At 44.4% G+C, this 16,877-nt stretch overlaps 1 protein-coding gene across 1 annotated transcript in view; it reads left to right on the top strand.

Moving 5' to 3' along the window:
* The window catches only part of TMEM132C (transmembrane protein 132C), a 453,869-nt gene that overhangs the window by 145,405 nt on the left and 291,587 nt on the right, over positions 1-16,877 (top strand). The window contains exon 2 of the mRNA XM_086345975.1: positions 11,828-12,716. Within this exon, the coding sequence (XP_086202101.1) occupies positions 11,828-12,716 (889 nt within the window). The remainder of the gene's footprint in view (positions 1-11,827; positions 12,717-16,877) is intronic.

Here is a 16,877-nt window from a genome sequence, read left to right as displayed (position 1 = left end):
ACAATTTAAAAGTTACATTTTAAATAGTTCTGTGAGTACCTATGTAATCTTGATTTTGCCTCTCAATCTACAAAAGGTTAAATTGTTTCTTGTATGGCCTTTTAAGAAAAAAAAGATGTGCCAAGGAACCATGGTTTAGACCCATGGTTCTCAACCTCTATATAGATCATAAACCTCAACCTTTTATAAAGATCATAAAATTAAGTCCATAATCTTATGAACTATCTATCTACCTTTATGTCTGTCTATATATACATACATATATATATATATATATATATATATGATTAGAAGCAAATCAGTGGAACCTCCCTGGAGGTCCAGTGGTTAAGACTCCACCATTCAATGCAGCAAGTGTGGGTTTGATGCCTAGTTGGGGAGCCAAGATCCCATGTGCCTCATGGCCAGAAAACCAAAACATAAAACAGGAACGATATTGTAATAAATTCAATAAAGACATTAAGAATGGTCCACATCAAAAAAATCTTTAAAAAATAGTGCCCTGTCACTGAGATAAAAAATATGACCAAAGCAATCCATAGTAAAATAATATTTTAATATTTGTACAGATGGGCTTCCCAGGTGCAGCTAGTAGTAAAGAACCTGCCTGCCAATGCAGGAGATGTAAGAGACAAGAGATGCGGGTTCAATCCCTGGGTTGGGAAGATTCCCCTGGAGGAGGGCATGGCAACCCACTCCAGTATTCTTGCCTAGAGAATCCAATGGGCAGAGGAGCCTGGCAGTCTACAGCCCATAGGGTGGCAAAGAGTTGGACACGACTGAAGCAATTTAGCACATGTGTATATATAGGGAAGAGCAAATGAAGTCATCAGATACTTGTTCATGTTTTAGAATTGGCATGAATGTGTCAGTCACAAATGCAGGCTGTGTTTGGGTAACTTGGATTTCACAGGCAGATTGGACATTGCTAATGTTATTTTCCAAAAAGATAAACAAATTTTTAGTGAAGTTCCATCAAATCAAAGGACAATCTTCACCCCAGTAGTTGGCAATACTGGAAAACGCATAATAGGTTACACTGTAGCCCCTCCCCCAATTTGTAGGAGGGTATTTGAGAGAAGTTTTTGGCTTCAGTAGTTCTCATAGGTTTTTCACCTTGTGAGTGTCCAGTGGGACAATCAGAAGTCATTTAGGACCTGGGTAATCATTTGTTGCCTGGGACCCTGTCAGGTCTTGCGGAATATCTAAGGGAGCTAGACCCATTCTCTAAGTGTCATTGTCTTCCTCCCTCCAGTCATTATGATAACAAACTCCGCCTCTATGAATACCCCAAATGCCATCTGTGGTCACCTGAATAATGCCCCCACCTGCCCCATGCAAAGATGTCTCTTCCTCTATTATCAGAGCCTATAAATATGTGACTTTCCCTGGCAAAGGGACTTAGCAGATGTGACATTAGTGGGACATTTTGAGATGTGGGGGTAGTCCTGGATCACCTGGATGGGCTGATGTAACCACAGAGGTCCTTATAAGAGGGAAGGTGGAGGTCAGAGTAAACAGAAGCTGTAGACTTTTGGGGGCTTCCAGTTGGCACTAGTGGCAAAGAACCCACCTGCTAATGCAGGAGATGTAAGAAATGCAGGTTCAATCCCTGGGTTGGGAAGATCCCCTGGAGGAGGGCATGGCAACCCACTCCAGTATTCTTGCCTGGGGAGTCCCATGGACAGAGGAGCCTGGTGGGCTACAGTCCATGGGGTCACAAACGTTGGACACGGCTGAAGTGACTGAGCACACACGCATGATGGCTTTGAAGAGGGAGGAAGGGCCCAGGAGCCAAGAAATGCATCTTCCTCTGGAAGATGGAAAAGACGAGGAACCTGATTGTCCCCTGAAACCTCCAGAAGGATTGCGACCCTGCTGACTGCTTCACGGTAGACTTTGACCTCCAGAACTATAAAGAAAAATCTTTGCTGTTTTTCTACACTACTTTGTGGTAATTTGTTACAGCGGCAATAGGAATCTAATGCAGACATCATCTCACAGGGGAGCTCTGTGTTGAGCCAGTCAGAGCCCCTCGTGGACCTGGGGTCTGAGCCGTGTTACAGGGATGGACTGGGAGAAATTGGCCTCGTGGGCCATTTGTCAAGATCAAACCATTCGCCGAACGCAGCACAGTTAAAACATTGTGTTTCATATATTTTTTATAATCTTATTCATTTATCTATTTATTTACTTATTTATTTTTGGCAGCACTGGGTCATCATTGCTGCTTGGGCTTTTCTCTGGGGCAGTGAGTAGGAGCTACTCTAGTTGTGGTGCGTGGGCTTCTCATTGCAGTGGTTTCTCTTTTTGTGGGGCACAGGGTCTAGGGTGCGTGAGCTTCGGTAGTTGCAGCCCCCTGGCTCTAGAGCACATGCTCAATAGTTTTGGCGCTCAGGCTTAGCTGCTCTGTGACATGTGGGATCGTCCCAGACCAGAGATCAAACCCGTGTCTCCTGCATTGATAGGATTCTTTATCACTGAGCCACCAGGGAAGCCCCAAAACGTTGCATTTTAGGTTTAAAACTTTGCCTGGCAAATGTTTCCCTCTGTGCCTACCTACCCAAGGCACTGTTCTCATGCTGATAAAGTTTAAGATTCTGTGTATTTAGAGAATTTCTCTTTGAAAGGCACGACTTTTCCAGGAGCCTGATTGAGGAATACCTGAGTGTGATTACTCACTTCTCCCAGAGAAAAGGCGGGGGGATACTCCCCAGGGCCTCCAAGGGGAATATAAATACATGCTCTTTTAAAGGAGAGTTTTACTGCTTAGAAATTGCAAACCACACTATGTAATTTCAGCAGAGGATATTGGGGGGTTGGTTCAGAAGAGGCATTGAAATCAAATAATCCACTTATCAAGGTGCCTTTTGTTTCAAGAAAAAGGTAACAATGAACCATATTTAGCAGAGAGAGACATTCTGTGTCTGGTGAATTTTAATAAATCGCAAACAGCGGGGAGAGAGAAAAATTCTCAAAGTCCTCCGGCTGGCTTGTGTTTCAAGTAAGCTTGCGGTGACTTGGAAGGAACATCCAATCAGGGTTTTCTTTGAGGCGTGTGGGGAAAGGCAGGCTTCTGCTTTGCAGGTTTCTGATGCCATATTGGTGAACTAGAGATGTCTGGGCGGGATAGGCCATTGAAGTTATGAAAAGAACCCACCCCTCTTGATTGCAGATTTCTTTTCTCACATGGCTGTATCTTAGTTGGGTTGTTTTTTTTTTTTTTTGTATAAATTATGGAGATCACCTGTGGTTTTCATGTTTCTGTAGCCTGAAAACCTTTTTACCCTAACATATCAACAGTATTAAAATAATGCCAATGATCTAATGATATATAAGAGGAACTGGAACTTCTCCTCAATTAATAGGTGTGTTCTACATGCTGGCTACTTTGTTTATTGCCTTAAGTGAGTTGGTTTTGATATGATTCCCACTATAAAGATGAAGATTTTGAAACAAAACTTTATCTAATACGTTGGTGATTGTTTTTGTGGTTGTTTAGTGCCCACATTGTGGCAGACTCTTTGTGACCCCATGGACTATAGCGTAGCCTGCCAGGCTTCTCTGTCCATGGGACTTTCCAGGCAAGAATACTTGAGTGCGTTGCCATTTCCTTCTCCAGGGGATCTTCCCGGACCAGGGATTGAAGCTGTGTCTCCTGCACTGGCAGGTGGATTCTTTACTGCTGAACCACCAGGGAAGCCCATGGTGGGGACAGGGATTAATTTGGGGATGTGGTCCTGCTTTGGGAATGCTCTTCACCACTAGGATGCATTCCTCTTCCTGGTGCTGGAGAGGGTTTGGTTAAAATCCTTCTTCTTGTCTCTTTGGCACCTGTGCCAAACCACTGAACAGCTGCTGCGAATCGAGTTAGATCAGGGTTTCTCATCTGTGGCACTGCTTGCATTTTGGACTGGAGAATTCTTTGTGGCGGGGGAGGAGGGGGCTGTCCCTTGCCTTGTAAGATGTTCTCCGAATCACTGGTCTCACCCCACGAGGCGAGAGTAGCACAGCCTCCTGCCTGGTCGTGAAAATGAAAACTGTCTCCTGTAGACATTGCCAAGTGTCTCTAGGGTGCAAAGTCACCCTACGTTGAGAACCTCTGATATTATTGAGGAAAGACCTTTGCACGTCCGAAAAAAGCACTACTTGTTCATTTGAGTAATTCCTCGGGGCGGCAGGAGCAGGGGGTGGGGGGGGGGGGGTGGGCGGGGCGGGGTTCTTTTTATCTTTTTTAATTGACAAGGAGGGTGGAACCTAACATTTCACCAAGGTATTTTATAAGGTGACAGACTTTATTTTCTTGGGCTTCAAAATCATTGCAGTTGGTGACTGCAGCCTTGAAATTAAAAGATGCTTGCTCCTTGGAAGGAAAGCTATGACAAACCTAGACAATGTATTAAAAAGCAAGAGAACATTTTGCCAACAAAGGTCCATCTAGTCAAAGCTATGGTATTTCCAGTAGTCATGTACAGATGTGAAGTTCAGTTCAGTTCAGTTGCTCAGTCGTGACCGACTCTTTGCGACCCCATGGACTGCAGCACACCAGGCTTCCCTGTCCATCACCAACTCCCAGAGCTTGCTCAAACTCATGTCCATTAAGTCAGTGATGCTGTCCAACCATCTCATCCTCTGTCGTCCCCTTCTCCTCCTGCCCTCAATCTTTCCCAGCATCAGGGTCTTTTCCAATGAGTCAGTTCTTCACATCAAGTGGCCGAAGTATTGGAGTTTCAGCTTCAACATCAGTCCTTCAAATGAATATTCAGGACAGATTTCCTTTAGGATGGACTGGTTGGATCTCCCTGCAGTCCAAGGGACTCTAAAGAGTCTTCTCCAACACCATAGTTCAAAAGCATCAATTCTTCGGCCCTCAGCTTTCTTTATAGTCCAACTCTCACATCCATACATGGTTACTGGAAAAACCATAGCTTTGACTAGATGGACCTTTGTCGGCAAAGTAATGTCTCTGCTTTTTAATATGCTGTCTAGGTTGATCATAGCTTTTCTTCCAAGGAGCAAGCATCTTTTAATTTCATGTCTGCAGTCACCATCTGCAGTAATCTTGGAGCCCACATCACGGATATGAAAGGTTGGACCAAAAAGAAGGCTGAGCGCTGAAGAATTGATGCTTCTGAATTGTGGAGAAAATTCTTGAGAGTCTCTTGGATTGCAAGGAGATGAACTCAGTCAGTCTTAAAGGAAATCAACCCTGAATATTCACTGGACTATTGCTGAAGCTGAATCTCCCAATATTTTGGCCACCTGATTGGAAGAGCTGACTCTTTGGAGAAGACCCTGATGCTGGGGAAGATTAAAGGCAAAGGGAGAAGTGGGCGGCAGAGGATAAGATGGTTAGACAGCATCACTGACTCAATGGACATGAGTTTGAGCAAATTCCAGGAGGTAGTGGAGGATAGGAGTCTGGTAGGCTAAGGTCCGTGGGGTTGCAAAGAGTCGGACTCATCTTAGTAACTGAAAAAACAAAAACTCCCTTATGAGCATCCATCACTTACCACATTTAGAGAAATGTCAGGCCCCAACCTGCCTTCCTAGATCAACTTCCCCCTCCTCACACAGCCAGGTCCTGAGCTTCCCCTTCACTGACCCTTTCCTCATGCCACCCCCCACCCCTCCTGGAATCCTTCCCCTATTCCACTCACCCTCCCAAGATCCAATCCATCCTTCACGTCAGCTCAGAGAGAATCAACACTAAAGAATGCATCTCGGTTAACACGTCCCAAAGCGAGCATCACAATGAAGGTGGTACATGGTGTTGGCTGAAGGGCCATTTCCCCTGGGGGTGTTCTGTCTGGGTGCTAAGTGACATGGACATCTCCTGCATTCACTATCTCAGAATCTCAAAAACTCAATTTCCGGCAGCGGCTTCGCAGGAGAGTTCTCTGATGAACAGCTGATGGAGGACACAATATCCCCAACACTGACAGGCAAGCACAGATAAAGAAAATGGATAAACAGGCAGGGCGACAGCAAATGAACGTGCTGTCAGCTAGGAGGTCAGATGTAAAGGTGCAGCTGTCAGCCTCTCTCCTCTTCCCCGCTCCACGTCCTTAGGAAACCAGCATCGGACTTTTCCAGGGGTATTGTTTCAGATCAGTAAAAATGACACAATAATCCTATCTTTCTGGGAGACGCTGCTGTGAGCAGATGAGCCAGAATTAGAGGGTGGGTATCTGTCTGTGCTTCACTAGGTCATGGCAATCAGGAGATAGTTTGTAATCAGCAGATAGAGTGTCAGGAGAGAAATGCCATGAAGCCTGGTAATCACCTCTGCTTCCTTAATCCTCTAGATCAGGGCTCCCCAAAATGTAGGATGAGCTTGAGAAATGCATGCGGTGTCACAGCACCTGAGGGTGCAGATGGGCTTTGGACAACTCTAGGGAGGCCATTCTCATGAGTGTCTACAAGGCTGGCTGTTGGAGGTACATCTACAAGATGGGGAAATATTCTCACCACTGAGAAAGTGAGTCCCTTTTCAATTCTGTTTGAATTATTCTAATTCCATCTAGGAGAAAGTTCACATTGGTGTCACTGTATCTTTTTAGATTCTTACACTTGATAACCTCTTGATATTTGTTAACTACCCCATTGGATGTTGCTACATTTAAAAACCACCCCATATTAAGAGACTTAGTTCACTTGTCATTTCATGTAAGTTTTGGAGTGACTGATCTTGGCTGGACTCGGCTAATTTTGGCTGGGCTCCCTCTCTTGTTTGGCGGTGGCTGCAGGCTGTGGATTGGCTGATCTAGGATGGCCTCCATGGAGATAACTCTCCTCTCCTCCACATGGTCCCTTATCCTACAGTAGTCTAGCCTAGGCTTGTTCTTTTGGGTGCTGGCAGGAGTCCAAAAGAGTCAGTGCAAGTGTGCAATGCCTCCTGAGTCCTGGCTTTGGAATTAGCACATTGTCACTTCTGCCATATTCTGTTGGCCAAAGAAAACCCAGGGCCAAGCTAAATTCAAGGAGTGGGGCAACAGACTTCTACTTTTGAAGGGAAAATTGCAAAGTCACACACAAAAGGTATAGATATAAGAAGAGAATGGGGCCATTTTGTAATTGGTCTACTACAGGTACTATTGGATTCAATACAGTGAATCTATCCACCTGTGTATCTGCCTGTGTACCCATACCCATCCATCTGCCTGTCTATCCAACCATTGATCCATTCATCCATCCAAACATCCATCTATCAATTGACCTCTCCATCCATCTAAAGATTTATCCAGCCATCAACCCATCCACCCAACCCCTGATCCATCCATCCACCCAAACATTCATGCAACCATGGATCCATCCATTGATCCATCCATCCATCCATCCATCTATGAAAACTAAAACATCCAAGAAGGTATGAACTTGCCTAAGATCACTGTTGACTAGATCAACTCTAGATCTCCATAGCCAAACTTCATCTTTAACCACTATGCTAGACCCCCACTCCTGTCTTTAAAATGTCTCTTTTTGGCTCAAGTTAAATCTCTCATGAGCAGGAAAACTTCACATCTAGGTTTAGCAGGAAGATATGAGCCAGGCACTTTTTGATCCATGTGAAGGATAAATAGAGACTTAAATAATGCAAGAACCCTAAGAGAGGAGACAACAAGACAACAAGCCCACTCCAGCTTTATTTTCTCAAAAATAAACTCAGTATTTGCTTAAAAGTGAAAGTTCATTTTTAAGGATGTTTTTAAAGATAAAAAGACAGAAAAGGAGAGAAAAGAAATTTTTATGTGCAAGAGAGTGGAAAATGGTGAGCAAGCTTGTTGACAAGCTTCCCTGTTGTGGAATACATCCTACACAGATGGACCTTAGAATCCTTGCTCCATTTCTTCAGAGAGTCCTTGGCCCACCATCTTTTCCAAACAAATGAGTCTCTAAATCTCTACACTTCATGGTTTAAAAGCTTTTTTGGAGAGGGATGAATATATCAGAATAAAAGCATCAGATGTAGCAATTAGTCTGTTGGTTTTGACACAATTCTACCAGTTGCTTCGAGTCAATGATTTTCTTTAAAGACATAGAGTCAGAACCGTTTCTGGAATGTTGTACAGGGTCTTTTGAGAGTGTTTTAACATGGTCCCAAAATGAGTGGGTTAAAGTGGGAGCAGCAAAACATCCCTAAAGAGAGAGGGACAAAGTACCCATGTTGCTGGTGACCTGACATCAACGCCTCTGGGCAAGGAACAGGGAAGGAAGCTATTTCTTTGAAAAGCCATCTTGACAACTCAAGTCCTTTTGGCTGCAGTACCAAAGGCAGCTTTGATCTGCTAGCCAATGTCCTTGCCGGGAAAAGGATTAGGGGAACTTCCAGAGGAGAGAGGCATGGGGTAGCCCCATAGGCTGGATGGGCTGTGCTGGCTACAGTTTGAAGCAGGGGCCGAAGGGGAGGTTGGAGCATCAGTGGAGAGAGAGGAACACCTGTCTTCTCTTTCAATATATGAATGGGGGCTTATGTGGATTTTCTGGTCTGGTTTTGAAAGATAAGAGTCAGGCAAGAGGCTTTCTTGGTCTTTTCAAAGTTAGCATTTGGGGAACTGTAACCTCTTATGCCCCAGGTCAATAGTGAGTCCTCAGTGGAGCCCCAACAGTGTAAGTATAAACCCAAGGGGAAGTTTTAGAGGACAGTCTTCAATCAACAAGGAGGTGGCTGGTTATACTGCTAATGATGGAGGCAATGAACAAAGAAAGATAGGAAGACAGATGATGTGTTGCTCTTTCCTGGCCCAGTGTTGAATCTTCAGCCTCCAGTGTACATTGACTTACCCAGCTGAAGATTCTAAGTCTGCTTTTTCAAACTCAAATGCACCTAAGGGTCCAGCAGGAAATGTCATTGAGCAAGGCAGTCTGCTGTGTATTTTCTCTTACTGTTGCCAGATGGGCAGACAGCCTGCATCCTGCCACTTCCTCCCATGTGTGCGAAGCTAAAAACCCAGATACTCCTCAGTTTTTTATACACATATTTTTAATACATTCTTTTTTTCATAGTCTTTTCCATTATGGTTTATCACAGGATATCAAATATAGTTCCCTGGGCTATACAGTAGGACCTTGTGTATCCATTCTAAATGTACTATTTTGCATCTACTGACCCCACACTCCCACTCCATCCTGTCCCTCTCCCCACCTTGGCAAACACAAGTCTGTTCTCTATGTCTGTGACTCTATTTCTGTTTCATGTGTGTGCTTCGTCACTCAGTCACGTCCGACTCTTTGCAACCCCGTGGACTGTACAATGCCAGGCTCCTCTGTCCATGGGGATTCTCCAGGCAAGAATACTGGGGTAGCTTGCCATACCTTCCTCTGGGGGATCTTCCCAACCCAGGGATTGACCTCAGGTCTCCTGCATTGCAGGCAGATTCTTTACCATCTGAACCACCAGGGAAGCCCATGAATACTGGAGTGAGTAGCCTATCCCTTCTCCAGGGGATCTTCCTGACCCAGGAGTCGAGCTGGGGTCTCCTGCTTGGCAGCAGATTCGTTTCCAGCTGAACTACCAGGGAAACCCTTCTGTTTCATAGATAGATTCATTTTAGATTTCACGTATGAGTGATATCATATGGTGTTTGTCTTTCTCTTTCTGACTTGCTTCACTTATTATGATCGTCTCTAGTTGCATCTATGTTGCTGCAAATGACATTATTTCATTTTTTGTAGTTGAGTAGTGTTCCATTTTATATATGTACTATATCTTTTTTATTGGATAAAATCATAAATTTTAAATTTTATAGTTGCTTTACACTACTATGTCAATTTCTGCTATACAACAAAGCCAAACAGCCATATGTGTGTGTATGTGTGTGTGTGTGTATATATATATATATATATATCCTCCCTATGACAAACCTAGACAGTATATTGAAAAGCAGAGACATTATTCTGCCAACAGAGGTCCATATAGTCAAGGCTGTGGTCTTCCCAGTGGTCATGTACAGTTGTGAGAGCTGGACTATAAAAGAAGGCAGAATGCCAAAAAATTGATGCCTTCAAACTGTGGTGCTGGAGAACACTCCTGAAAGTCCCCTGGACAGCAAGGAGATCAAACCACTCAATCTTAAGGGAATACTTCTTGGAAGGATTGATGCAGAAGCTGAAACTCCAGTATTTTGGTGATCTGATGCAAACAACCGACTCATTGGAAAAGTCCTTGATGCTGCGAAAGAATGAGGGCAGAAGGAGAAGAGGGTGTCAGAGAATGAGATGACTGGATGGAATTACCAATGCAATGGACATGAACTTGGGCAAACTTTGGAAGATGGTAAGAGACAGGGAGGCCTGGTGTGCTGCAGTCCATGGGGTCACAAATAGTCGGACACGACTGGGCAACTGAAAAACAACAATCCTCTTTTTTAGATTCTCTTCCCATTTACATAACCACGGAGTACTAAATAGAGTTCCCTGTGCTCTACATTAGGTTCTCAGTAGTTTTGACTCTCCAGTTTTAAAAAATGATTCCCATTCATAACCATCTTTTAAAATACTGTGGGCAAAATGGAACCTATCTGCCAGCTGAGTTGAGCACCTTAAGTGAATAGTTTGCAGTGTCTCCCAGTTTGCTGTTTTTTTCTTTTGACTTTGTTTATGATATATGTGGCTTTGTGAAAGATTTTCTCAATTTTTATATAGGGATGGTTATCGTTCATTTTTATACAGGGATGGCTAAATTTCATTCAAAGTTTGAATCATAATCAGAAATCTCTCCCTAGACCCAGGTTTTAGAGGAAATCACCCACTTTTTCATTCTGTACAAAAAATAATGTCATTTTCTTACATCTAGATCACTCATCCATTTGAAGTGTATTCTCGTGTTTGGTGTGAGGTACGGACCTAATGTTATCTTTCTGCCAAATGGCTGGCCAAGTGTCCAAGTACCATTTATTAAAAGGTCTGCCTTTGCCTCATGATTTCTGGTTCTACCTTTATCACATACTAAATTTTAGATGTACAGGAGCTTATTTATGAACTACTCTATTCCATTGGTCTATTTTTCTCTTTAGGTACCAGTGTCATTAAATATATTTGAAACTCATGCAAGTTATTCACAAATATTTCCCACTTTATACTCATAAGTAACTTGCTATCTTTCTGTCAGATCAGACTCCATGTATTTGCCACCGTTCAACAATTGTACAAAAGTTATACAATTGTCCATTGTTCAACAATGTACAAAAATCTCCTTTTTTAAAAGAGTGGAACTGTGAATTTTATTTTATTGTATGTATTTTATTTTATTTGGCTTCGCCATGCAGCATGTGGGATCTTGGTCCTCTGACCAGGGATCAAACTTGTGCCCCCTTCAGTGGAAGCATGGAGTCTTAATCATTGGACCATCAGGGAGGTCCCCCAAATCTCCCTTTCATAGATTTCAACCGATTGAATTGGTTGAAAGACAATTCAGCCAATTCACAATTTTGGAGCATGTGATCATTTACTGGCTGATCCCCAAAGCAACCTGAAGATTCTAGACAAGTGGACTTAAAAATGTTTGGGCTTCCCCCGTGGCTCAGCAGTAAAGAATTCACCTACACTGCAGGAGACAATGCAAGAGAGGTGGGTTGGATCCCTGGGTCAGGAAGATCCCCTGGAGGAAGACATAGCAAGCCACTCCAGTATTCTTGCCTGGTGGGCTACAGACCACATGGTTGAAAAGAATCCAGCATGCCTGAAGCGACTGAACACGCATGCACTGCGGTGTTAACCCCTCATTTCTAAATCACTTGTCAATTTCCCTGGGTTGCCAAGTGACCTCTAAGGAGCCCAGAAATCACCCCATCTTTGTCTTTTTCTTTTTTTTCTTTCCCCTCTGCAGTGATCGAGGGCCGTGGGCTCACAGACAACATCCAGCGATTTTCCTCCCTGCCCCCTTACCTGCCTGTGACCTACCAGGTGCTCAGAGCCGAGACTTCCTTCTTCCTGAAGGAAACCAACCAGGACTTGACACGCAACTCCAGCCTGCAGTCCCGGGTCGAGTCCTTCTTCCCCTACAAAGCCAGACAGCCGCCAATCTTAAATGCCAGCTATGGGCCTTTCTCGGTGCAAAAGGTCGTGCCCCTGGAATTGATGTCGACTTCCAACTTTTTAGGTCCCACCGACAAAGTGAGTTTCAACTGGAAGCTGAAGGCGCACATCCTGCGGGACAAGATCTACCTGAGCCGGCCCCGCGTGCAGGTGCTGTTCCACCTGGTGGGCCGGAACTGGGACGACCCCGGCCCCGCGCAGAGCCTGCCCTGCCTGCGTGTGTTCGCCTTCCGGGAGACCCGGGAGGTGCGGGGCAGCTGCCGGCTTCGGGGGGCCCTGGGGCTGTGCGTGGCACAGCTGGAGCTCCCAGCCAGCTGGTTCGGCACCCCCACCGTGGTGGCCGGGAGGAAGAAGGCGCCGGAGCCCCCCGAGGGCAGCCCCGTGGAACTCTACTACGCCGTGCAGCCTGGGGACGAGCGTGGAGACTGTTCCGGGGGTGATGTCCGCAAGGGCAATGCCATCCGCCCCGGCAAGGATGGACTGCAGGAGAGCACGTCCCACCTGCAGAGGATCAGCGCCGTGGGCCTCTACCGCGCTCAGGACAGCGCCCAGCTCAGCGAGCTGCGTCTAGACGGCAACGTGGCCATCTGGCTGCCCTCCAGGCCCGTCAAGCAGGGAGATGTGGTCACTGCCTATGTCACCGTGGCCAGCAATTCCACCGTGGACTTCTTCATCTTGAGGTAGGTCTGCACTTGAGATAGGCTTAGGCGCGCCTGGGACGACACTGGAAGGGAAGTTGGGGTGCATATACCAGAAGATTCCATTTTCACCACCTTTAGGGACCCTCCTGCTTCACACTGGAAGCCAGTTTCTGCACCTGACCACAGGCTTTCAGCAGCTGCACTGTATATATATTAGGAGGTGGGAGAAAATGGGCCGAAATTGCACCCCCAAGAAACAAGACTAAATTAATCACTCTCTTTTGACCTTGAATTACCACTGAACTTGAAGAGGGATATAATTTTTTGGGGGGGATGCATAAACAGATTTATTAAGTATTAAAATGTTCCATGGCCAAAAGGGTGATGAAAATATGGTTACTTTATATTTATGGGCTTCCCTGATAGCTCAGTTGGTAAAGAATCCACCTGCAATGCAGGAGACCCTGGTTCCATTCCTGGGCTGGGAAGATCCGCTGGACAAGGCTGGAGTGGATAGGCTACCCACTGCAGTATTCTTGGGCTCCCCTTGTAGCTCAGTTGATAAAGAATTCGCCTGCAATGTGGGAGACCTGGGTTTGATCCCTGGGTTGGGAAGATCCCCTGGAGGAGGGCATGGTAACCCATTCCACTATTCTTGCCTGGAGAATCCCCCTGGACAGAAGAGGCTGCTGGGCTACAGTCCATGGGGTCACAAAGAATTGGACACACTGAGCAACTAAGCGCGCGCACGCACACACACACACACACACACACACCTCCTTAGGTTTCAATTCTATAACCTTGAGACATTTACAGCTTAGGTTTTGGTTTGATTGGCCCAGACGTAAAGAATCCGCCTGCAATGCAGGACACTTGGGTTCAATCTCTGGGTTGGGAAGATCCCCTGGAGAAGGGAACAGCTACCCACTCCAGTATTCTGGCCTGGAGAATTCCATGGACTCTATAGTCCATGGAGTTGCAAAGCGTTGGACACGAATGAGTGACTTTCACTTTATGTTTATAACTTTTTAAAATTAATTTCGATTGGAGTATAGTTCTTTACAATGTTGTGTTAGGTTTCTGCTGTACAGCACAGTGAATCAGCTATAGGTATACATGTGTGCATGTTAAGTCACTTCAGTTGTGTCTGACTCTGTGCGACCCTATGGACCCTGTAGACCACCAGGCTCCTCTGTCCATAGGATTCTCCAGCAAGAGTACTAGACTGGATTGCCATGTCCTCCTCCAGGGGATCTTCCTGACCCAGGGATCAAACCTACATCTCTTTTGTCTCCTGCATTGGTAGGTGGGTTCTTTACCACTGGCACCACCTAGGAAGCCCATATGTGTACATATATCCCCTCTTTTTTGGATTCCCTTCCCATTTAGGTCACCACAATGTGACATTTTTTTAAGCTTTAAAATTTTTTATAGACATGCAGATACTTGGTTACATGACAAAGTATGTGTTCAGTGGGCTCAAGGAAAGATATAGACATATCTCACCATCTGCCATCTCACTTTGAGTGTAAGCGTGAAAAAAAAAAAGCCAAGAATAATATCCTTTTTTATTTGGTAGGGTTAAATCTTGCCAGTTAGGAACTGAGGAAACCCCAGTTTGTGACAAACACTATTTAACTTATTTGTTTTTTGGCCACTCTTCATGACTTATAGGATCTCAGTTCCTTGAATAGGGATTGAACCCAGGCCACTTCAATGAAAGCCCATAATCCTAACCACTAGGCAACAAGGGACATCCCTCAACAGAAGATTCTTTATTAGAGGTATTTCATCTCATAATAAAAGAAAAAAAGAAAACCAAATTAAAGCAACCACAGAATAACCCACCTCCCATGACCCCTGCTGGTTCAGCAGATCATACGGAAAATGTAATAGGCCTGCTCTGTCACTCTGGATAATGATTCTGGGGTTTAGATCAGGGCAACCTGTTATATGAGGATAATTAATACTAGGGGGAAAGCCACTTAACGCAAATCCTCTTAAAACATGGCCCAGAATTTCAGAATAATGAAAAAATATTTACTTGAGACTTGTTTAAAAGATAAAGATGACCAAAATCAGACTTTTTTAATGATCATCATTAAGAATGACTTAGGTTATAATTGCAGCAATGCTTTGGTTCCTTTTAGAATAAAAAATTAATCACATGTGGCTTGAGTTGCTTGGGAAAATATTCACAAAATAGACTGATGACATCTTCTGGCATATTTCACTTTGGTTTAAATTTGGTTGTCTGAAGATAAGAATGGTCCTTTTTAAAGGGTTTGTTTGTTTTTACCAAAGGCATTCAAAGGTTTTGATACATTTCTCGAGGCATTTCTTAGTCCTTTGGATTTGGATAATTTTCTTCTGAAGTGTCTAATGATCATCCTTATAATTTTTTTCTTTCAATTTTTAAGTGGACTAGTTTTACCAGATCCTTCTTTGCCAGTGGTTTGGGATATGAACAAGTGTTTTGCAGAATCACTTTCCATGATGTTATGTAATCCTGCATCTTCTACAAAGTACAAAATGTACCCTCTGGGGACTTCTCAATCTCATCTGTACTGAGGGGTGGTCAACCTGGTGCCTGCTATCTCTGGGGTAAGGAAAAATAAACTAGTTGTCTTAATGAAAGTGCCAATCTTATAACTGCAGGAGAGGAGGTATTTCGATAAAAGGAGCCAGGTTCGCTTCCTCCTGCCTTGAGAGGAGAAAGATACTGATCTGGAAGGTCTGAGTTTTATTTCCACTGAGTCTCTTAGCACCTTGGTTTCATGTCATTCTATTATAAAATAAACATATCCAGCCCAGGCATTGGAAAGGAGCTACAGAAGACAGGGAATTAGTAGTACTGCTAACAAGTTTTAAAAATTCCAGAGTCATAAGAACCCAGGTCTCCTGCATTTCAGGTAGATTCTTTACCAGCCGAGCTATAAGGGAAGCCCCCTTCCCATTTGTACTTATCCCTAACTTCCCTCTTTCAAAAAGCAAGCTCTAGGGGTGAATATGTGTGAACAACCGGGTCCCCGCAACTAAGATGCAGAGCTTTCCACGGCAGGTGGGGCAGTCAGACCTGGTTCACGGGAGAGGAGGAGTTGTTGTCTTTGTTTTCCTTCACAAAGATGAGGGTGATGTTGGAGAAATTGGGTCCTGCAACCAACTGGTCTCGATTCTGGTCCACTTCCCTGGCCTGCCATCTCATCTCCATGTCCCTTAGTTTCCTCATGCAGATGTGATGTTGGTACCTACTGCCATAGGGATGGGAGGATTCAGTGGCTCATACTTATTTGTAAGGTGCTTATAACAGTACCTGACATGTAAAAGTGCTTCTACAAGTGTTGGCTATTACTATCAGGGTTGTTTTTAAACACCTATCAAAACTTCAATAAGCGCTGAATTCTATTTTGGCAGTAAAAGGACATCCTGCTTTGCATAAAACAACAGCTACCAGGTCCGTTCTGAAAACTGTATTGATTCTCATTTTACTAGGATTTTTTTAAAGAGAGAAAAAAAAAGGTTTTATAATGACAAGAGCTTTGGGGGCACAAAAGATGAGAATGACAGGGTTCTGGGTGGAATATTGGTTGATGCCAAGAAGGGTAGCAACCCCATTTCTGCCTTCCTGGTCTTTCCAACCATGGATTTGAGTCCTGGGGAGAGAGCGGTGGGAGAAAAACAGAGTCAAGGATGACTCCAAGACATTGGAAGTGAAAAATGCAGCTGCCATGATTAGAATGGGAAGGCTGTAAGGAAAGCTAGCATTCCCTCTCCAGATAACATATTTCATTGTATTTTAATTCGTATGTGCTCAGTTGCTTCAGTCATGTCTGATTCTTTGCGACTCCATGGACTCTCCAAGCAGGTCAGTTCAATGGGTTTAGGCCCCTTGTCTTTGGACATATGGCTTATCCATGCTCGGTCGCTCAGTCATGTCTGACTCTTTAAAGCTACATGGACTGTAGACCTCCAGGCTCCTCTGTCCGTGGGATTCTGCAGGCAAGAATACTGGAGTGGGTTGCCATTTCCTTCTCTAGGGGATCTTTCTGACCCAGGGTTCAAAACTGTCTCTTGCATCTCTTGCATTGCGAGTGGATTCTTTACCTTTGGGTAAAGAATTTTACTTTGAACCATTGGGGAAGCCCATATTTTAATTTTAATTTAGTTAATTCTTCTAAGGAAAGAAGTATTCAGAAACAC

The sequence above is a fragment of the Bos grunniens genome, chromosome 17 (assembly GCF_055505025.1).
Source record: "Bos grunniens cultivar Pamir isolate PY7600 chromosome 17, Bosgru_T2T1.0, whole genome shotgun sequence".
Taxonomy (NCBI): Eukaryota; Metazoa; Chordata; class Mammalia; order Artiodactyla; family Bovidae; genus Bos; species Bos grunniens.
This window is presented reverse-complemented; position numbering and strand designations above follow the sequence as displayed.